Genomic DNA, 24,335 nt, shown 5'->3' with positions numbered 1-24,335 from the left:
GGGGGGGAGGAGTTGTAATGAGCTTCAATTTAGATAAAAGCAAGGTTTCTGAAGAAAAATTCTGTAAATGACACCCACAAAACACTGAACTTGGAACTGATCTTTACAACTCAGGATTCTGGAGTCACCAATAAGCCTTCTGAAATCACCAGCTCAATGTGCATTTACAGCCACAAGTGGCAACACAGTGTTGCACACCATCAGAAAAAAATATTGAGAACAATGTATTGGGTATTATTTTGCCAGTATAAATCCTTTGTTCACCTAATTCTGGAAAACTGCATGCAGCTCTGGTCTCCCTGTCTAAGAAAGCTATGGTGCAAAAAGAGAAGGTACAGAACGGGCACTTGAAATCACCCATGAGCTGCTAACCTTATGAGAAGAAACTGAAGACTCAATTGAAGACTCTCCAATTTGGAGAGACGAAATTAAGATGTTGATGGGTAAGTTGAATGCAGAACTGTTACTCACTAAATCCTGAAAAACTGGAACTAGGAATCACTCACCAAAGCTATTAGATCATTCAAAACAAATACAGCAAATGTTTATTACACAGAGGACAGGAAACCCCTTGAACTTTCTGCCACATAATACTGCAGAAAAGGAAAGCACCAATGCATTCAAAAGGAAGCAAACTGATGGACTGCACATCTACAAAATGATACTGAAAGAGTCAGGGATGCAGCCTTTAAGAACTCTTAATACAGGAGGTACGGATGCTGGCAGAGTACAACTGCATAGGACTGCACGAAGCGACCAGGTCTTGCTGCTTCCTGTAAGCACCATCTCCTATTGCTGCTGACAGACACAGATATGGACTATGCTCTGATCCAGCACAGCATTATATATATTCTTTCTGTATTCTCCAGAGTACATGGACATCTTTAGTGAGAAATCTGGTTGGTATTTCAGCAACTGAATTTCAGGGGTTTTGAAGGTTCATGCTGGCCTGCTGAGTTTTTACAGCCTCTCAAGTCTCTATATTGGGCTATTTCCATTCACTCAAGAGAGACTTCTCATGCTAAAATAAAATTTGGGGGTTTCTGTGGTGAGTTTTGGTTTGGTTTTCTTTTTTTCCCTTTTTTTTTTTTTCCAGTGACCACAGTCTGTCTAGATTCTTACTACAGGAAATGTATTCAACAGTAAATGCTTAAGAGTGGGCAGGTGAAAGATCCTACACGCGCCTGTTTCGCTCATCTTGGTTTTCTGGTCCAAAGGAAAAAACAGATAAAATTGAATTTCTCTCCTGCCACTGGTAGAAAGAGCTTATCTTCCACAGTGATTTCACTTACCAAAGAATAACAACAGCCTGAGGTGCAAGTTAACAGGTTTTAGAATCATAGAATTGTTTGAGTTGGAAGGGACCTTAAAGATAAACTAGTCCAACCTCCCTACCATGGGCAGGGAGATCTCCCATCAGATGAGGTTGCTCAAAGCCCCATCCAACCTGGCCTTGAACACTTCCAGGGAGGGGGCATCCACAACTTCCCTGGGCAACTTGTTCCAGTGTCTCACCACCCTCACAGTAAAGAGTTTCTTCCTGATATCTAGTCTAAATCTACCTTCTTTCAGTTTAAAACTATTCTGCCTCATTCTGTCACTACCTGCCCTTGTAAAAAGTCCCTCCCCAGCTTCCCATGTAAGATGCATTCAGGTACTGGAAGGCCGCAATAAGGTCTTCCTGGAGCCTTCTCTTCTCCAGGCTGAACGACCCCAATTCTCTCAGCCTGGCCTTTGACCATCCTTGTGGCCCTCCTCTGGACCCACTCCAACAGCTCAATGTCCTTTTTGTGTAGGGGACCCCAGAACTGAATGCAGTACGCCAGGTGGGGTTTCATGAGAGCAGAGTAGAGGGGCAGAATCACCTCCCTCGCCCTGCTGGCCATACTCCTTTTGATGCAGCCCAAGATGCAGTTGGCCTTCTGGGCTGCAAGTGCACATTGCCAACTCGTGTTGAGTTTTTCAATGACTGACATCCCCAAGTCCTTCTCCTTGAGACTGCTCTCAAGCCATTTTACTCAACATAGAGAAGCAGCAGGTACCTACTCAAAGAATTCAGAACAGCAAGTTGTCCTTTTATCTAAACCCTACCCATGTGGAAAGTTCAGACCTCTTAATCAGATCGGGCTCCATGAGTACTGCAGAAGCTGAAGAGTGGTAGGCTGTCCTGGTAGTCTCACATGGAATTCCAGGATGTTGAACTAAGGCAGTTGTCAGAGAAGCAGGAGCTACTTCTTCATTCAGCCTTTCCCAAAAAGTACTTTGAGAAAAATCAAATAACAAGGCTGATCCCAAGTTATTCCAATTCCCATTTCACAGCCTTCTCCTCTTCTTGAAGAGGATCCATTCTTCTTTACAAGAAAGTATACTGAAAGATGTATCTCTATGCTATGGGTAGAAGCAAGAGATCTAGCCCCTTCTGACCCACAAGTCATGAATAGGTTTCCTGAAATATGAACAAAGTTTCTCATATTCTTTTTCCGTTGTCTCAATTCAGGATAGAAGTTAACTGAGCCTTTACCAATCCTTCTTGTCCCTTTCCTTAAATTATGGGAAATCTTGAAAAAGTTAGCTTCCTCCTCTCCTGTAGGTACCTTTCTTACCCAAGAAGCTATAGCTGTTCTCCTAAAGAAGTCTCGAGTCTTTCCTGAGTGTGGCCATCTTCCTGGAACACAGCATTTTCTCTCAACACACTCTGCTATTGAGTTGCTATGGATGTTTAAAGAAAACTGCAGTCCTTAGGTAGGCCTGAACTTGGTCACAGTCTTGTTACTCTGATGGGAATTATCTTGCTGAAAGTATGCTAAAACCACGCTAACATACATGAGACTAAAACCACAATTAGTTAGTATATAAACTGTCAGAAAAATTGTACACTGAAGTATTTTTTTTAACAGCTCTCCCTAGGGGTTCATTCCTGTTACAGTAACTTGCTAGGGATGTTTTTCTCCACCTGCTGGAGAAACGAATACTTGAACACTGAGACAGACTGTGGCTTTACAAATTATTGTGGTCAACTGCCATAGCTGTCTATATTTACACTCTCAGCAAAGAGCAAGACAGTGCAACTCTGCTAAGTTCATCATGAAATGAGACTATCATGAACTGTACTGTTTCCTATTTGAAGTCATCTAGAAATGGACACATAAGTGGTGCAACTCCACCGGCATATGTCAACATGTTGAGCCACAGTATCATGACTGATGCACAATTTCCTAGCGTGTTTCCATTTCTTCCATTGCAGGAAATAGAATTCATTGTCTAGACAGACACGGAAGAAGATTATGAGGAAAGTAAAACAGATCTGGAAAGGGACAGATAAAGTCTGTTGCTTTTCATCCTCTGTCTTTTTGTAACAAAATACCATACTCGCGCTCAAAACCAACTGCAAAACTGGCATTCCATCTATATTTTGGGAATACTTGGGAAAACTTTACAACCACATTTCTCGTCTATTGAAATAGTTTTAAACAACTCACTTGAAACTGGATTATTCTCTCCTGGGAAAGGCACAAATACATTCTCTCAGTGTCTTTAAGGTAAAATGCACATTTATGGAGCTGTGATACTGGATCGTCTGCATCCAATAACGCTGTTTGTTTATCTACTTTTCGAATTATCTGTGAATGAAAATAGTACATATATATTTAGGACAATTTCTGAACTTCAGAACATTGGCGATTACACGTGCGCTGTTAAAGGAAGTGAAAGGTCATTTTTCTTTTTTTATTTCCATGCCCCTTTTTAATACCAACATTAGACTCACAATTTTCAATGCCTTTGAAACAAGAACACAACACTGAAGTGACACTCAGTCACAGCTTCAATGTGCTACATGCATATGTATCTTTTTCACTATAAGAGTGGGGGAAAATAAACAACCTTGAAGCTTCAGCAAAAACTACTTTTGTTCCATTTCCTGGTACAAAAGAGCAGTGGGTCAAGTATTAATAGACCATTAATTGCTTCCACCATTGATAGCATCAACAACATTCCATGGTAGACTGGCTGCTGAACAAGAACAGTTGAAAATAAGGATTTACGTTAAAGGTATGGGATGTCCTTAAGTCCAGTTTTGCAAACACAAGTATCGTAGCATATCTTAACAATAGTTGGCCATTACTTAGAGACGACTGCAAGGAATAATTGTTCCTTACATCTGGCAGTTCAGTGAATAAAAAGTCTGCTGACTTAATCCAGAGCTGTTACACTAATTTATTTTTAAAAATTAAAAAAAAGTGGCTCCCTTACAGACAGTGGAAATCTGCAGCTTGGAATTTATCTCAACTTCTAGCAAAAAGTTTAATACTTCATTTTATGCAACATCAGCAGAAGCAGCAGCCAAAGTGCTTGAAGATTTCTAAGCTGACAATCAGAAAGCCAACCGTGTCCTCTGGGATTTCTAATGATAATAAATGGCATTATTAGCAATAGAAGTTTCAAGGTTTACTTGTTTCTTTGCATTAACCTATAAAACGTCTGCAAGTCACCTTCATCACATCACCTTCAATCAATCTTGTAAGGCAGCACGACAAATACTCCCAATAAGAAACAAAACAGGAACCTTTAGCCTAATTTGTTTTAATCTACTTCTACCTAGAAATGAGTTTTCTGGAATCATAAATTATGGCATCTCTTTCAGCAATAAGAAAATATTAACATGAAGTCCACAAATAAAGTGACATCCTCTTACTGAATTTCATGTGCACTGAACCAGATCAGTAGTAACCAGGTCTGGATTTTTCTGTCAAATAATGTGATGTGATTAAAAAAAAAAAAGGATTTATTTAAATGATAATTTTATACCATATACTCTGAGCAGGCCATGTTCTTTTTTAGCTAAGTTTGATACTGGGAGATAATTTCTCATTACTGTCCTAGTGAAATAAGTCTGGGAAGAGGAATAAAACCTGCCTGCAGAGAAGTTTGGTTTTACATTGGTGAATTCTCAAACTTGTTTCTAGTTAAAAGTGGAATGGCAAAGTTTTGTATGAAATTCATAATGGGCTGACAAACCACAATTGCACAGAAGATCTCATAGGAAGCATTAGCAGTCACATAAAAATCCACTTAGGCTGGCATTAAGTACATAAAACAGGAGGAAAAAAATCTGTAATTAAACTTAAATTTATTTCTAAAAAACCATTGCTGTGTATCCAGCAATAAAATAATTTTTTTTGGTTCACAAACCATAACTGGTTATAACCAATTTTGTATCCATGACAAAGACAAGGGTTGAAATTCTCTCACATTTCCAATGCCCCATATTTAAAACAAACAGTATTAATAAATGTCCAAAATGCTTTTGCAAGCTGATATTGTTATAATTATGTATCCCTAGAAGTATACAAAAATGCTCTTGGATTCCAATCAGTAGAGCATTACAAAGCTGAGCTGAACTCAACAAATAAACTCAATTGGCTGTAAAGATTTTACTCATCTCTTCAATAGCAATACTTGAAGTATTTTGCTACACTGGGACATTTTCTTAAGGAGAGCTTGCAGATTAACCCACTTCGGCAGGTTTGAATTCTGAAAAATTCCCTATGCTTATTTTACAAGCTGTTCTTTCCTTACAGAATTAATGTGCAGATATAATAATACACTTTTATTAAAGTGAATGCCATTTTCCATACAAAACATGTATTACCAAAAGGAAGCATACAAAGCCAAGATTTGTCAACAATGCAAACCCAGCTATGCAATTACACTAAGCAGCCATCCACAAACTCATTACAGCACTGGAGAAATTAAACTGTACCAGTCTTGGGAGTGCCATGCCAGTAACTGAGCATACAAGTTTGACAGTCTGCCCATAATGAATGTAGCCGTCTCTCACTGTGAATTCTTCTCCTTCCGATTCATCATCATCCACTGCACAAAAACAGGAATTTTCACATTAGTTTTAATCACTGTTTTCCTCGATTGCATGAATATTTAACATCACACTATTACATCAAATATACACTCAGTAACAAAACAGATCTGCATATGGGCAATGAATATGGAGGAAAAAATGCAGGACGTTTTTGTGGGGATGGAGAGAGGGAGGTGAAAAAAATGTATTGATTAAGTTTTACTTACAGAGGTGAATGTAAAATGCTCCCCACTGTTGTGAACTGGCATGGAAATTACCACCTTCTACGTGCAAATATCTGGTGCTAACTGTTTGGGATCGAAGTCTATTAAATAGTGCCACTTTTGTCCCTGACGCAATACATACTGCAAGGAACACATACAGACTTGAGATTATAAAATTACTTCATCATTACATAGAAAGGTAACAGAAAGTCACAAATACATCAAAATAAACTGAAGAATACTGGAAATCAATAAATAATTGTCAACTATTGGTTAATTTAGAAAGTATTTATATTTGTGACAGACCAAAAATAATCACAAAATTACAAGTGGGTAGCATACATAGTGGCTGTTCTCCAAAGGCATGCTAGTTCACAGAATTTTGCAACTTAGCCAAATGGGCCAGCGCTTGCCAGCTGAAAACTCCTTCTGTTTGTAGATCAACAACTGATTATTTGAGCAGAAGCTGTAGCTTGCCCTTGTGAAGTACTTAGGCAACTTTCAGTGATGATTTAAAATACATTTGAAGTATGAAGAAAAATTATTCTTACAAATCACAATCAATTGAAAGGAAGACAGTTATAACTACATAAAATTGTAACCATGCAACTTGAAATTTTCTCAGATCTGAACTTACTTATCATTCAAGAGAGAGAAATGCTTAGTCTGCTCCCCTAAAAAAAAAATCAGCAACTAATGTTTGGCCATCAAAACAGGCATGTTTCTTTTACTTGGTTCATATTCACTGTCCATCAAAACTATCTGTCTGAATACAAAGTCAACAGTGCATACTCTGAGCCCATGGGTGTGAACTGCACAGCAACAGATTGCCTTTAGTCATGTGGCAAGCTAGCGGCCCCGAGATCCACATTCCATAGGTGAATGGGTTCCAGCCCAACACAGATGGAAGAGCCTTTTAAAGCACTAGTGAAGAGAGAGAGAAAAACAAAAACAAAAAAAAAGGGTATCTCTTGAGGTGCTCAAGTGGTACGCAGGTAAAAACTTTGGAGGAAAAGCAAAAATGCTCCCAATTATACATTAGCACCAGAGATATCTTTAGTTGAAAAGCACGGTAAGCAAATAAATCTGGGTGAAGTATCATCATACAGATTTCTTAACCAATTACTTAAAAGAAACCATGCAAAACATATTAAAAACAAAATCAACATGAAAATGGCATGAGATAGTAAGAAGGTGGCTGTGATGTGGCAAAGTGCAGTTTGGATAACATGGTGCTACTCATTTATCACAATCTGAAAGCTACCTCTTTGATACTGATCAACACACCCTAAGCACCAGATCATGGCAGCTTAAGAGATCTAACAGCACAAAAAGCTGAGGCAGAGCATTCTTTATGCATTTATCTACTAGGATTCAGTCCTCAGAATAGAGGTTTTTTTGGTAGACCTTTTATATTTACTAAATTAACTGTGACTGCATAAAACTCCACAGTGTAACCTTTAAAATACACTGATGTGTACAGGTCTGAAATGCATCAGAAAAAGCAGAAATGAAAAATTTCCCTGTATTTACTTTGTAGTCAGACCTCAGAATATGAAAAAAAAGATTGCAGGAGGCAAAATTAATTGCTACATTAAGAAAATAACTGCAAAATACTTACAGTCTGCATTTTTCAGTGACTGTTTCTTTTTAGAAGGTTTGGAAATGACTTTGATCCGTTTACTGAGGAACACACCGATGTCATCACTATTGCCATAGAACATTTTTACCGATAACATGAAGTGCTTTCTCTTGTCTGAGTCTGATATGTATAATGTTTTGGCAGTGCAATAGTTCTGTAGGTGAAAACATACTGTTGTTTCTTCTTTCAAGTCAACCCAGTTCAAGAAATGACGTTTATTTAATTATGAACAAAACAGGAAAACAGATGCAATAGTTTCTAAAACAGATCAGAACCTGCTTTTTCCATCTCTTCCATATAGATATCATTTATGACAAGTGTCTAGCTTTGTGAAGTTTAGCATCAGACTTCAGGACTATGCATCTTTCTAAAGACCCTTATGAGGACTGGAAAACACGTGATTACAGACTATAGCTGTGTGAAAGCTATCTCCGAGTGTTTACTACTTCACTAAAAATTACATTTGAGTAGAGCTGTACAGGCAGTACTCTGGGCACGCACAGGAAGCTGCCTGCACAGAAAAGGTACTGAACCAAGCTTTTGCTGAAAGGATGGGGGATGGCTGGGTTCTGAAACACTACAAAGTTACTTTTGGCTAAGTGTTTACACTAGGTGACAACAGAAGTTTACAAAAAAAATCTCAAAAATAACTTATATTATTCTTTTCCTATTCAGCAACATATGAAGCATTTCTAAGTAGACTGTGCTGGAAATACTAGGTAGCTTTTAAATACTGCTTAATACAACAACTAGCTACAATGAGCACTCACATGCTGCCAGTTCTATTCCAACTGTTTAAGTCTTCACAAATATATTAAAAAAATCTTGTAGCGGTTTATATCACTGTAAAAAAAAAAATCTACTGAATTTATTAACATGCTATTTTAAATGTACTTTTATGCTAAGGGACCACGTTCTAGTAGCAGATGTTGTTCAGATACCTCCTTGATGAGATTATCTGTCCATGTAAGCCAGGGAGAGGAAGATGGAGCCTGGGTCAGAAACCTTACATCAGTTAACCATTGATGCCTATCAGATAACCCAACAGTTTACTGACTCTGAATCAACAACCTACAAATGCAAGGATAGTACCTTGCTATGACCCCATGAAACAAATCCCCCTATTCAATTGTCCGACATATTTCTGAGGGATTTTTTTAAAGCCACTTATGTAATATCTGCTACAGTATAACAAAAGTTATATAAAATAAGCAGGGGTATTCCTTGAAATATGCACCATGTAGCTATAATAGCCTTTGCAGTAATCTGAGTGATTTGCTACAATTCTTCTACCTTTCCTTCCAAGTTCAGCTGCTGCATTTCTTGGTCGCTGTTTCCTATTCCAATGAAGGCGCAAGGTTGCGACTCTTGCTCAGTGCAGCCATCCCTTTCCATTTGCTCTTTTTTTTTCTTCCACCCACTGCCCATAAGGTACACACATGGAGGAGGACAAAAGAACCTGAAAATGAAAAAATGCATTATGAGATTACACACAGCTTTCACGAAAATTAAGATAAAAACTGTTGTGTATCCCAAGCTTTCTCAGTCCGTTCACACTTTGCATTCAAGCTTAAACAAGCACGCTCTTCATTTGCCTTGATGATTTTCTAAAATGCAAATAAAAAAAGAAAAAGCAACAAAAATAAGCATGAGATGCACTGTCACCGAGTATGCTTCCAGTTCAATGTATGATAGGTAACAGTCTGCATCTCTGTAAAACAAAAATACTTTCTATCCTTACAAAGAAGGGACTCTCAAATAAAGTAAAAAGACCTCGAAAGCGATGACAGTATTTTGCTTTTGTAGGTGCTTAAAATGATGCAGCCATTAATACACACAGAACAGTTCGACAGACTCACTTAAGGGACACTGCTGACTACAATTCCTAAACATTTAGCGCTTCATCATTAGTAAGGAGGGAGTCTACTCCATCCAAGCACAAAACCTCTTTTCATTTTTTAAATGGAATGGATGATTTTATGTCTTCACCAGTAACTGTGAAAGATATGATCTAATCTTCAGCAGCACTTACTGAAGTCAGTCTAGCTGCAGCAACACGTTCAAAATTAAATGCAACATTATAATAAAAAGTATTGGTCTTGAAGTTTCTACAAATTCTTAAAATGCAAATCCTAATCACATCTGGGTTTAGTTTAGCCGACAGTTGCAGATTTCTTCTCATCATCTAAACTAAGAAAGTAGAATGAGTATATCCAGTTGTGAGGTAGCTGCTAAAGAGGTATGAAGGGAGAGCATAACTGAAAAAGTTTTGAATTATTCTATTGATTTCAAATTGGAGAGCAGTATTTCACTTGGCAATTTTGAAATCCAAAGACGACTCCTACCTTATACAGATAGGTAGGATTTTTTAAAAAATTGGCTTGGGACAACTGAATTTATGGATTATTTCCATTAAACACCATACAAACCTCAATTAAGGGAAGCCAGCTTCAGTATGAAAGTCAATTCTAATACACTTCTTAATCTCACCTATTCAGCAAAATTACCTTTCTTTAACAGATATAAAATGGGTGTTTTTATGTAACAGAATTCTTAACAAATGAAACTAAAGTCCTGAGTTAATAATCACCTAATAATAAAATGTAAATATTAAGAATCCATACAAAAATGCAAATACTTGTAATAATTTCAGTTAATGCACACAATTAATGTATATTCTTTGTTAGAGAATCGGGTTTTAAGTTTTACTGCAATTCAAAATGTCTGTTGTTAAGATAATGAGCAAAAATTACCCCCTGCAGGCAAAAGAACCACCAAACTTTCTATCTTGCCAATAAATTCACAATGAAAACTTTTCACTTAATTTCACTCTTTTAAAAAACACAACAAAACTGAGGATATACCAATATGCATACACCTTACACATCTATGAACATCTTCAAAAGTATCATGCTCTGGTTTGAAAAAAGACCACTTACAAAAGAGAATTTGTAGAAAGCAGCTCGCCGTGTGACATCAAAAGGATTGGCACAGTCATACAGAGAAGCCCATTAAATTAACTTGTGAAACTGTGCCTACAGATTGCTTTTTATGCTTAATAACTCTACACAAATAGAAACAAATGCTGTATTTCCTGCATTATTATAATCCAGTTCAGCAAAGACTTACCATAACAATGATGCTCTGAAGCACATAATTTTTGATAAATATGTAATTATGAATTAACAGAAAGCCATCCATAGAAGTAAACTATTCAAAGTTTAACAAATAACGGGTTTTTGTGTGCTTGTTACATCAGTTTTAACTATTTTCATTTTATTCTTTGGGGTAATTATGGGTTCTACGAAGACTCTGACATTTTTTCTTCCAGTTGAATATGCAGAACACAGAATGAAGGCAATAGGTAGAAACTTGCCAATTTGCGAAGCAGATGTTTCCTGATGGAACTGTCAACCTGAGAAACTACACAATAAACTACGTCAAAAAATAAAATTTAACAATTTCACAGTAGCAGCACAAGAGAATACTTCCACTAGCCCAGCCATCTATAATAAAGCTGAAATTTATAGTTATTTGACATAATGGGTTATTGTAACTTTATTGCTGTAAGAATAGAAGTTCTGAAATTTGAAAATCACCATGAATAGGAAGAGTAAGCAGTAATAAACGTTATCAAACAGCACACACTGTGTATTGCCTTTTATGCCTCCCTATTATGCTTTTTGCTTCTTATCTTCTGTTACCTGACCTCTGTTCCAGCTTTCTTCAGGAAGATGCTGAATGATGCAGTCAGGGTATATTTAAGAGCACTGTGAGTTTCTGCTACATGCCAATTAAATCCTCCCCTCCCTACTACAATTTTTTGGTCTCAAAATCAGGAATGCATTTCCTACTTTTCAATTGCACTTATTTCAAACAGTATAGATGTCATTTCCCTCAAATGTTTCTATATCTTTAAAAAAATGATAAAAGGACTTAAGTTTGTGAGGGAGACAGTGCAATAACAATTGTCAAGGTCATAAAATTCATATTAAAGTAAAGGAGTGTATTTACTTTCTACATGACCAATCCATATGCCCTATATCGCACCATATCTAGATGTAAATACCATAACTGTTCTTAAAAATGTATTCTGAGACTTTACTAGTTGCTGCAATTTTCAGTACATTTTAGGAAACAGAAAACGAAAACAAAGCAAGAAATAACAGCTTTAGCAAAACGCTGACAAAATTTCCACTATAAACAATTGTGATCATATTTTTAAAAAATATATAGATATAAACATATATATATATATATGGGTGGGAAGGAAGCAATAGGGTAAGAAAAAGACATTTTTGTTAGACTGGCAAGGAGTCAAGGGAGGGCATTGATCGTGCCCAGGTACTCGTTAGGAGGCCTACTCTACTTTTCAAATGGGGGCTATGAACTAAGTCCAAGGTTAGGAAATGCAATATTTTGGGGAAGAAACTTCAAGTAACAGAAGTATTTATTCAAGAGCTGATATTTTGAAACAAACTCAGATTGCCAGAAAGAACATACCATATATCTAGTCAGCTCCTGGACTCTCAAACTCAAATGACAATACAAGATCCTTTCAGTGTTAATGGACGTATCCCACTAATTTTCTTCTCAAAAATTAGACGCTATTTCCAATAATAAACACAGACTAAAATTAATATCAACCTTTATTAATGGAGAAATGCTTTACAAAAAAGAAACCAAATGCCCTGTATTCCAAGTAGATGCTACACCATAAAGCAAACATCACAAATTTACCTTTCTTCCTCATGAATCTTTTGTATTTATCTTACTGGGTAGAAGACAAGAAAAAAATCCCAAAGTTTTTACATACCCTTTTTTATTTCAGCTTTATTCTAAACCAAGTCCTTTGAATAACTAACTACGGCCACTAGATGGCAATAAAGACCTACAAGAAACAAGTTTTAACACTGATGAAAACAAGCCACAAAAATTAAAGCACTCTTTTAAAATTAGAACATGTGAAAAAAAAAAACCTTGGAAAACTATGGCTTACTGAACAAAGAAAGAAACTTTTGAGGCTAAATCAATTTTAAGTTTGGTTAAAACTACCAAACATGACGAAAGACTCTGAAAATTTGCAATTTGAATGGGTTTTCTTACGTGTTAGTCTCTTACCCTCCCCTTCAGATATAGACAAATATAGTCTGGGTTGTCTTTCTTTTTTTTTACTTCATATTTACAATACCAGGAACTCATGTACAGAAAAGACTAACTATAAATTTTCTATCCAATATCGTGTGAGTAAACCAAGAGTATCCTCATATTTCTAATTTTCACAGAGAACAGAAGAAAGTATCTTTAATATGCATAAAATAACTGCTGGAAACAGGTGTTCTTATTAATAAAACATTTCCGATGTAAATAGGAATGTAAATGTTTATGTGAGAGGTTGGCTTTCAGATACTTATAAAGAGGAAAAGAGAAAAATCACCTCCACAAAATAAATCAAGTAATTCAGGTAAAATAATTTCCAGTTATTACTGATGGGAAATAAGGTCATAATGTTTGATGGAACAAATTAAAACACTCTTCCTTCGACCTTTGATTTACAGGGCCTACCTCTTTTTTTCTTTAACCACAAGACTAAAGTAAGACTGAGTAGGAGGTAAAAATTCTTCTGAAGTATTAATCTGATCTATAGTAAAAAGAAAACTATGGTGGTGGGAGAGACATCTGTGTCTGGTTCTTCTGAGCTTGTTCAGAAGTTTCAGTACAAGAAGTAATGGTGGAAAATCACGTAGGATGAAATTTCCTCGCTGGATTTGTAATATTTTTTTTTAATCTCCTTTCTCTGTGCCATCAACAGACTGGCAATTCCTTGCTGAATGAGCAGTACAACAACACAGGACATGGCTCCTGTAACACCTAACAACTTGATCTAAAAGCCGCATGAGATCTGTTAGGGATCAACTCTGAGCTTTTCCATTACTGGAAGTATAACCACCAGGAATGTCTTTCCTGGACAAACCTACTGCTCCACACTTGTGACAGCTCCATGACGAGATGCAGATTCAGTGCTCCCTACTTGCTGATAGAAAGCACAGTAACTGAACCAAGGTAACATTTCGGGACAGCAGACCTCTGCAAATACTTCATGAATTTATCATATCTCTACAACATTATGGTGTTAACTCCTAGTTTCTCAGAAGCAGCTCTCTGTGATAGTCCTCCTATGCACCTTGAAGAATTTCTTATCAGTGTAATTAAAAATGATGGGAATGAGGCTAGCATTGGGACTGACACTAGCCAGGAAAGGTCAGAGGATCAATCTTCAGAAGTAAAGGGCATCCCATAGTGCCTTCTTATGCTGTAATTTCATGGGCTGCTCAGGCGAGGAAAGAATTTTTTGTCTTTTTTTAGGGATTACCAACCTCATGTTAGACTCCAGGCTCAGTAACTCAGTACAGCAAACAGAAGCAAGCTGTTACTCATCTGTTCTGACACATCTGTTCCATCAGACCAATTAGAAACTGAATGTTTTTCCACGACAAGAAAACCAAGCTGAGATCTGTCTAAGGATGCTCCCTGTTATTCCAAATGACTTGAATGGAAGAACAAGATAATTTCTAGTGGTGCCCGAGTCTCGACTGCAACAACAGAAACTGGAATAGGTTGAGTCTTTGGCACCACCTGGAACATCCTTTTAAATCAGACATCACTGATGGAGAGAACAATATTCCTTCAGTCAACTCAGGTCAATCAATACAGAGAAAATATGGTACTTCCAAGTAGAGAAGCTACCCTAACTGAACTTGCCAGGAAGCAAGGCCTAGAAAGTAAAATAAAATCAGCTCGTGTCATTGCCACATAGTTCTGATGCACTCAATGCTCCTTTCAAACCACAGATTTCTGTTAACAGAGGCTTGCTTTTTCAACTCAGCTAAGTCATCTCTGTGTTCACCTTACAGAAGTCTTTGTCTTCAGGAGGATTTAGAGGTGTCTACCATTCAGGGTGACAACAGCAGGACAGTTTTCCCTTTGTACCTGCTGGTCAATTCCTAGTCCGTCAAGGCAGGTGGTGTGTTTGTCAAGGACCCACACTGTTCTGAGCATGAAACTACTCAGCAGTCTTCTTACCGTCTTAGGAGCTGCAAGAACTAACAACATCCACTAAAGAATTCGATACAACAGCAAACAAATGAAAAACCATTAGGTGAAGAGTGCTAAGGATGAAGTAGCAGAGCCATGAGGTAAGGCCTGGAAAAGGCTATGCTCTCAATAGTAAGAGCATTGAGCAGAGGGCAGGCACACTCAGTTTGGTCAAGGCAAGTATTTAAGCAGAAATTACAGGAGCTCCTTCACGATAAAAAAGGAGGCAGCCAGACCATTCTCAGCCTAATCAGTAGTGATAACGTTCAAACGCAGAGCAGCATGTAATCCACAAATACCAATCTGCCTCACAGTCTTTAACTGTGTCTTGGAATCCAAAACACTTCACTTCTTTAAACTGTTGAATGTTCACACTGTTCAGACTCTGAAGAGAGAAGTCTCAGTGATGGTAAATATGGAAAAAAGCCAAACATCCACACTCATCAGGACTAAACATCACCTGGGTCTCTATCAGCTGAATGCCTTTGAAAGATGACAGCCATCCAACAGGGAACACTAGGCAAAGAGTCTTAAATTCAAATAAAGTCCATCCCTGAGCTTCTTACCTCCTGGCTTCTTTGTTAAACTAAAGAACATAAACTTTGGGAAAAGCAAGGCTAATAAGAAAAGCCCATTCAAAAAAGAAAGAGACCTGCTTTCACTACTGTTATTTAGGGACAAGTATCAAGAATACACTCAAATTAATCAAGAAAGTCTCCACTCATGTGGCAACAACCCATAATTGTGTTTCCGTAGGGCTTAATTAAACCAGACCACACTACATGAGGTCTGCGCTGTCAACAGGGAGTTTTCAACAGAGTATTTCACCATTTACTAAGCCTCATCAAAACACTGAAAAGTAATTATTGTGCTAACCTTTTAATTATGCCATGCAAAGTTTATTAATGAGAAATATTTTCCATGGCCTCACAACAAACAAGGCTTAAGGTAGAAGTTTGTTTAGGGTTCTTTTAGGTTCTATATTTACTTGAAATATATGTCAAATTTAAGAAATAACTCCTTTCGTAACTTGAATTCTCAGTTACAAAGACAGTGCAATTTAACTTATTTTTTACAGCTCAAAAATTCACCAGATTATATCCATGCCTTAACAAAGTCCTGTGGACAACATGAAATTTCTCCACAGAAATTTCTCCCGGTAAAAATAGATTTGTGTCTACAAGGCAGATGTACACAAAACAATTTGCTTCAGAAATGGTACTCAACGTAAAAATGGTGAAAATATTTTGGACCAGTTGCATAAAGCAGCCTTAAACCTTTACTAATTTCACTAAGTCTAGCATTATGAAGGGCAAATTTTGCTATGAATAAAAGCAATAAAAGCTTTCAAGAAGCAATAAAAAATTTCCTTTTTTTAAAGTTTCACTCAGTACGTTAGGGCACACATGGATCCAAGGATTTAGTAACTGGAATTTTTTTTTACTCTGATAACAACAGGACATCATTACTGATGCTAACAGTCTGGGAACTAGCAGAACAGTATCAGAGACAGGCTAAACGGTGTGTTAAAATGTAAGAAAAACTAAAATATTTAAGCTGAAAATGAAATCCTAGTATGGACTTCAGAGTTTCATTTCATACCCACACCAGAATGGCAAACATTTCACCATCATATTGCTTTGTAACAAACATCCAACTATTTTCATTCCTAGTCGTCTTTTGCAAAGCTCTGAAATTCTCTCCACACATTTGACACACTTTTGTTTTTAAAGAGGTGAATCTGAGATACCTTTCATGAACAGCAACTCACAAAATCTAACGTGGTAAAAGAATGCCTAATTCCAGTTAGCAATAATTTCAAGCAGTGAGAAACCAATTAGTTTGCTGAACATTACCAGTACTCAGGTAATGTATGTGCCACAGTGACTTTAACAGCATCAAGTGAAGCATACACACATATTCAAGGCAACAGGAATTTATGGAAGTGCTATGAAAGGCACACAGCAGCTTTCAGAAACTGTAAGCATATAATAATTTGAAACTTTGCCCTGTATTCTTGAGAACATTTATGCAAGTTCTCTAAACAGATACGGAACTTGCAATAATCAAAATTATATACTTTATCTTTTTCTTTTCTCCCTTCTTTTATTGCAATTTGTTCTCCAAAATAATGATACACAGGACAGTTTTGCAAAAGGTTCCTGCCCTCATGAACTACTGTGGCCCCAGGAGAACAAACTAATGGAAGTTACAGATATGCTGTTTAGAAAGTCACTTTGTCTGCAGGCACACCCCTCATTTTTGGGGAGTAATATGCTTAACTCATCTGCAGTGATGAGTTAACTGTGCAACTCTTGAATGACAATACAATCTGAGAAGATAACAATTGGGAGGTCCCTAAATTGTCATGATAAATCTTTTTGGCTGCTGAGTTTGCTGCAAAGTGCTAAAGCTATCTTTTACTGCTAGTAAGGCCTTGCATCGCAACTCTTTCGCACTTAGCAAAAAGTAAGAGGGCTGCATAGTTGTTGGGTTGGCCAAATAGTAATTGTGCTTTTTTCTAGGTAAATGAAAGGCAAATTTTTTCATGGTAAACCAGAATTGTACTAAACAATACATTGTCCATTTTGCTCAATTACCTTTAGCCATCTTTCAGGCAACTTCACGATTCTGCACTCAAAAAAGTTCCAGGAACAATTTGATATCCTCATCAGCAATGAAGGTTTTACCATTCAAGGTGTTTGGTAAAGAATGAAACAAATGGTAATCTGATGGTGCCAGGTCTGGCGAGTATGGTGCATGTGGTAACACATCCAATCCAAGCTGCAACAATTTGTGATGAGTGACCAAACTTGTATGTGGTCTAGCGTTATCATGGAGAAACGCACCACCTCTGTGATTCACCAACTATGGATGCTTCTGTTTGATGGTATCGTTTAATTTATCCAGGTGACGACAATACAAGTCCGAATTAAGGGTTTGGTTCTTTAGAAGCAATGCAAAATGCACAATACCTTTGAAATCCCACCAGACTGACAGCATCACCTTCCTTTGGTGAATATCTGCTTAGGAAGTGCTTTGAGCTGCTTCACTGCACTTGCTCCATGATCTTTTTCATTCTTTGTTGTTGTAGACGATCCATCGCCTGTTATCATGTTTCAAAAATGGATCATTTTCTTCATGTTTCAAAAGAAAATCGCAGATGTCAATGCACTTAGTGAGACAGATTTCTTTGAGCTCGTGCAGTATCCAAATACTGAGCTCCCTAACATATCCAAGCTGTTTTAAATAGTTTTCAAAGCTCAATTTTGATATATTATCAGTAATCTCTTGTGTCACTAAATGCCAACTGGATTCGATCAATGCTTTTATTTTGTCATCATCAACTTCGATTAGCCTTCCTGAGCATGGTGCATCTTCAACATCAAAATCTCTGGACCGAAATTTAGCAAACTAATTCTGATGCTGCTGTAGTTTTAAAGCATCTTCACCACACACATCACATAACTTTTTGTGAGCTCGTACAGCATTTTTATCTTTTCAGAAGTAATACAGCAAAATATGACAAAAATATTCCTTGAATTTTCCATTTTGAACTCAACGCCAAATAACTAACTAAATTATGTACTTTTTCTAAAACAAGCTTGAACCGTCAGCTGTAAAGTTACATAATGAATTTGCAGTTTAAAATGAAGTTAGTTACATTTCAAGACATGTTATGTCCACATATGAAAAAAAAAACCCCAAACAACAAACTAATGCAAGTAGTTTTTGGCCAACCCAATATATAGCAGATACACAGCATACTTGTCTGCTTCCATGCCCTTCCTCCTTCCTCTTTTACTGAGTTTCTATTTCCCAAGTCTCGATTTTCAAGAATTTCGGAAAGATTTAAAAAGGACTTTAAGTAAACAGTTCCATAGAGCTGCAGAACCTGGACACTGCCCCAAGAAAAGGACTTGGACACTGGCTGACAGAAAAGATAACACATTGAATGGCAAGTGCTCAGGCACAGAATACTGAAGAACAGTTGACAATATATTCTGCGTCTCCGTGATTCACAGACATCAGGGAGTGTGAAATAGATTGCAGCAAAGAACCAAGAACTTTGCGGACTTAATTCTAACATTTTTTTTTTTTTCATACATAAATGTGTTAAAATCTCAAACCTCAGAAAACTGTAAAAAACGCAAGGATGTACCAGGACTTGCACAACAGTGGCAAAAGAAAGGTTAAAAACGTCAAAATCGCTGATGAGCTGAACATGTGGTCTTTTGTGGTGAACAAATAATAATAATATAAAGTACCTGAAAACTAGCCAAATACCATGTTATTTACTTTAGTGAAATTTAAAGTAGAAAAGTATCATTTATACTTAAAGAAAACATCATCATGAGAGGACTAGAAATCTGCATATGCAGGACCATCCCATTTGCTTCTACTAGTCATGCAACAAAAATATCACAGAGAAGACTGCAGGAAATTCACCATTGCTTAGAAAGCATTCATACGCACATCTTCCTGTAGATTCCTTAGAAACCTCCCTATTATTGTAACGTGTCATAAACATAGTTATGATTGACCTGTCATTCTTTTAAAAGATATTACAGCTCTGATTCAGAACAGTATCTTACTGAGGCTAGCAATTTCCCTGTCTTATTAATCTGAAAGTATTCAGAAAAATTTCCTCTGCAAATAGTTACCATTTATCACCTTGTTTACTCCAGACTTAAAATGGGAAGGTTGAAAATTAAAGCCAACTTAGTTGAATGGAAGAAAAACTTCACCCACAGATAGAGAACCTGGTGGCAGAAACAGTCATCACTACACTGAGTGCCACAGGTCTGCAGCATTTGTTAATTAACTAAATGATTTACAAGAACACATTTTGGTTTACATTTCCTCAGACTACAGTGCAATCTGACAAATCCTGCAATGTGCTATGCACCAGACTACACACTGTGGTTGTAGATGGAAGCCAGGAAAGACTGCAGACTTACCTTTTTTCATTTCCATATGACTTTTGCGCAACTTTCGCATGGAGTATTAGCACTGTTTGATCACCTCGCTCCTTTAGGTAATTTCGCATTGCTTCCCTAAAAATTAAAAGACAAAATAAGCTTTGAGAGTTCTTTTTACTTTGTTTCTAACAATCCAGAGGCAGCTTTAGGTCAAAAACCCCAATCACCTGAAATTCAAAAAAGGCAACCATTAATAGGGCCAAGATGAATTTGTTTCAGTTTTTAAAGACAATTACACAAGAAAAAGCAGCAACTGTCTTGCATGAAGTGAGGTCTGTGGTTATTTGCAATTATAACATTTTCCAGAAATTAAAAAAAAAATGCTTGTGATGTAAAATTGTATCAATGCCAACCACTACACCATGTTTGAAGCACGGTTTTATGAAGTATCATACCAGAAATATTTGGTTAGAATACACATTATTAATTCAATATTGTCTCCTTATCCAATTTAGTCTCCCATGATAATGACAAATTGTTCTGAAATTTCGTTTAAGCTATTAACTAAAATCAGTGCAAGGCTTAAACAGAAGTTTTCTTTTGGTTGTGAAGAGACTAAGAAAATTAGATTCTTCAGCTTATTGTTTCATCTAGTTTCCTAGAGAAAGCCTCTGCTTCCTGCGTACAGTCAGGTGAAAAAAAAAAACTAAATTAGATTTTCTATCGTTCCTCATCACTGTAAAAGCTACAATTACATCCAACAGCATCAGAAATTCCTTGAAAGAAGTAGGAGAACAATACACCCTATCATTTTTCTATATAAAGATCTAACTGTTCATTAAGCAGCATGCCAAATTCAACACCCTAGGGTTGAGCTGTTTCAGAGTGCTGACAGGAACACTTTTGAGTCCCTGGAGGAGCTTTTGCAGGTCGTATGCCCACCAATGCACTCACCTTCAAAGTCATCAAGCAGCAAAACAAATTATGAATTTAATGGGAAGTTATATAAAGAGAAGAAATCCTACAGAAGAGGGATTTTTTTTTGTGAACTGCACCCAACTGTTAAACTCCCTTTATACAGATCTAGAAACCCAAATATTTCCATTGAAAAAAGATGGAAGATAAAAAGCAGTATTTTGCTGACAAGACCTTTTCCAAAAGAAATCCTCACATACAGTTTCACAGAGGAAAGCAGGTTGGAGGTTGGACAACAACAATCCAGCTTTGCTAATGATGTTTTGTAAATTCTTGCATTTGTCATAAGACAGTGATCAGTACACTCGATTTTCCGTGAAAATAGCAGGATGTAAGAGCAGAAAAAAGATCAGAATTACTGTTTTAAATTTGGACTAATTTGATCTATTTACATTTGACAGCGGCAAAACTGACTCTAAACCATGAAAGCACACATGGAAGAACCGTCTCAAAGCACACAGACTTACTTTATTTACAACCATTGTTTAAGAGTGTATTTTAAACCACAAGACGTAATTCTCTGTGAAATTATTATTACACATTTCATTATGATATATATTAGCTGCATTTAAGTGGTTTAAAAACCTTTTATCTGACAATTTGAAATACTCTATTAAGAGTACTGTCATACTAAATAAAGAACATCTGTCATAATAAAAACTTTTTACTTGACTTCTATTAAAAAACACATTCAAAACCCACGCACAAAAAACACTATGTGATATCTAATGTTTATTTAGCATTGTATCAGGAAGAAATTCTGCCTTTTCTACTGGTCTGTTACTACAGTGCAACCCAAGCTCCTAGGAGAACTAGGAATGTTCCCCTCCAACCCCTCCCACTGGTAAAGAAAACACATAACCATTGCAGTTCTTACACAACATTTTCGATTATTAACTTTAAGACTCTCCATGAAGGCAGTACTATTACAGTTTACCTCTAAAAACAACTAGCCCAGTATGAACAAAGTACTATTGTTCTGCTGGAGCCTGCGTGACGATGAACAGATTATTAGACAAGCAGGACTACCTTTACACAAAAATGCAGAATGCTTTCTCAGTAAGTGAACTAAATGCACTTAAAAGGTTTACAGATAGATTTTTTAGCATTACATAAACAATAATACTCTTCAAAATTTGTGTGACAATTTTTCCATTTCAGCATTTTTCTCTTCAGAGGAAAAAAGTCAGGCTGCTTGTTTCCAGCCTCTAGCAGTGTAGAGAAGGTTTACAAGCTACTGCTTTGAGGATGGCTTGCAGTTCCCAGATGCGTGACCTGTACTCACAGGAAAGTGTACCTGGCACATCTAGTACCTAAAATCCCGCACATGAAATTTAGTGTCATTAGTTAATAGAAAACCTAGTTAAAAGACTTTACACTAAATAGTCATTATTTTTGTTGTTCTTTTTAAATCTTAGAAGATAAATTCTATCAGTATCTTCAGAGTGATACTAACAGGTGTTACTGCCCAAGATGGAAAACAATTCATTACTTCAAACTCAGTATCTTTAAATATCCCTGAACACAGGTAAGCCAACATGAAACAGCAATGTTTATTCAATTACTTCTAAGTCAGTATAGAACAATTTTGCACTGAAATGAGGCTTATCAATGACACAAGCTAATCTGAAGCTTTTCCAGAAATGCAATGAGACAGATATCGCCAACACAAAACATAAATGCACCCTCTGACCCTGTGCTTTACACAAAGCATCATAATTTCATTCAAAACAGAAGTAGGCCAGAGTGACAATAGGTTTGCAAGTAACACAGCACTATTACCACACAAAACTATTAAAAAATTGCACACCTCTTGTACTTCAGGAAACAGTGGATTATAAACTCAGTAGCTACTTATAATCACCACAGTTTGTGGCACAGAATAATAAATATTTGCATAGACTGTGTTACCACGATTTGACAAAATAGTGTGCACTGAACAGCTTCTAGTGTAAAAACTTCCCAGGCAGACCAGGAGCAAATCAGGCATGGTACTGCAGTCAATCCAAACACTTCTCAGAACGGATTGACTTGATGGTACTATTTGATGCTATCTCCAACTGTTTAGGTTTCACCAAAAATTGGTTAAGATCACTCCTTGACAGCACTGTGTTCATTTTGCTCTTACCTACTGCATGACAGCAGTCATGTAATAGATGAATTTTGGCAGTAAAAAGTGTTATTTTACATGGCCACATAAGACATTTTTACTCAAGAAAATAAATCTGGCTCATACCTGGTGGTTTAAAACTAAGCAGACACATATTCTACTGAATAATCTACAATAACCGATACGTAAAGCCAACACCATTTCTAAAAAGGAATTTTGAGTATCATATTCAAAACAAGCCACTCACTGTTCAAACTTCTACTTCTGGCTGCTGATTGAATACAATTACTGAAAAGCTTTGATAGTTAAAATTCTAGGATTAGCAAGCCACAATTTTTTAACTTAGAAATCCTTCTGAGAATGAAAAGGCTAACTTTAGAAAACTGCTAAAACCATAACTTCTTACCTGGTGAGCCGTTTCGGCTGAGGTCGCTCTCCAAACTTCCTGAAAAAGAGAAGAAGTTGCTAATTTAAAACAAAAATGTTTAGTTATAATTTTACAGTGAAATACTATCCCAATTTTACAGTTCTTGAAAATGTATTGGAATTTGGTGTCTTTGCAATTTCCCAGAGAGATTACTATTAAAATATGAACCATCTCCTTGCAACAGCTTTTCCCACAGCAGCAGAGCCTGCTTTTCTTTGGAACACTGGATAACTTTCTTTGCTAAGTCACATTTACTTTCTCTCTGAATTGCTTCTGAAAAGTTCAGATATCAGAAGTATGTAAATAACCAGATCTTTGCTATAGCATTGACCAGAAGTGCCAGCAAAAAGCAGTTATTATCAATATACAGAAATTCTTATCTCTGAGTTGACACATCACAGCGAATGCTTCCCATCAGAACAATTTCTCAGAAACCTGTGTTTCCCTAATGACTTCTTACAAAAAGGATGACAATGTATTTTATATGCACTGGCACAGAATTATAGGAAAAAGTCTGTTGTGGACTGTAGCCAAGCATTATCCAGAAATACTCTGCTATACGTTTAACGATTTTGAGCCATAAAGTGTTTTGAGGCAGCTGTATTTCTTTCAGTGCTTTAACACTGTCCTTAAAAGAGCGTACACTTTTTACACTAGGTTAGGACGCAAAAGTCTTTATTTACATAAGACAATGAATTTACACAGGACAGAAACATTTTCATTGGTAAAAACATCCAGAGATTAAAACAAAATGGTCAGGTAAAAGACCTGAAGAAAGGAAGGCTGAAGCCAGCAAAGTACATGTGCAAAGTACACCTGCTCAACCTGGTACAGAAGTATAACCACAAGTTAAAATGGGGACAAAGAGGGAAGGGAATGGGGAAAAAACCCAAGCCAACCCTCTACTAATATTGCCCTACAACAGTGGTGGGAGCTTCCTAGGACAAGAACTGGAATCATTACAGGATGTGACAAGAAATTCCCCTGTTCGTGCAGTGGATCTGTCCTGAACTCTACAGCAACTGGTGGTGGAATGATTTGATACACTCCAACTTCATTTGAGTAGTTCTAGAAATGTACAAA

General features: G+C 36.8%; 1 protein-coding gene across 1 annotated transcript in view; it reads right to left on the bottom strand.

Annotated features, from left to right (window-relative positions):
* The window catches only part of RBPJ (recombination signal binding protein for immunoglobulin kappa J region), a 26,279-nt gene extending 3,001 nt beyond the window's left edge, over window positions 1-23,278 (bottom strand). The window contains exons 1-7 of the mRNA XM_010188664.1: window positions 23,232-23,278; window positions 19,780-19,875; window positions 9,017-9,182; window positions 7,703-7,877; window positions 6,085-6,222; window positions 5,762-5,874; window positions 3,480-3,620 (exon numbers count right to left, since the gene is read on the bottom strand). Of these exons, the coding sequence (XP_010186966.1) occupies window positions 3,480-3,620; window positions 5,762-5,874; window positions 6,085-6,222; window positions 7,703-7,877; window positions 9,017-9,182; window positions 19,780-19,868 (822 nt within the window). The 5' untranslated portion in view covers window positions 19,869-19,875; window positions 23,232-23,278. The remainder of the gene's footprint in view (window positions 1-3,479; window positions 3,621-5,761; window positions 5,875-6,084; window positions 6,223-7,702; window positions 7,878-9,016; window positions 9,183-19,779; window positions 19,876-23,231) is intronic.
* Between the last annotated feature and the right edge of the window lie 1,057 nt (window positions 23,279-24,335).

The sequence above is a fragment of the Mesitornis unicolor genome, unplaced genomic scaffold (assembly GCF_000695765.1).
Source record: "Mesitornis unicolor isolate BGI_N332 unplaced genomic scaffold, ASM69576v1 scaffold7877, whole genome shotgun sequence".
Classification (NCBI taxonomy): Eukaryota; Metazoa; Chordata; class Aves; order Mesitornithiformes; family Mesitornithidae; genus Mesitornis; species Mesitornis unicolor.
The sequence above is the reverse complement of the archived record's forward strand: the minus strand, read 5'-3'. Positions and strand labels throughout refer to the sequence as shown.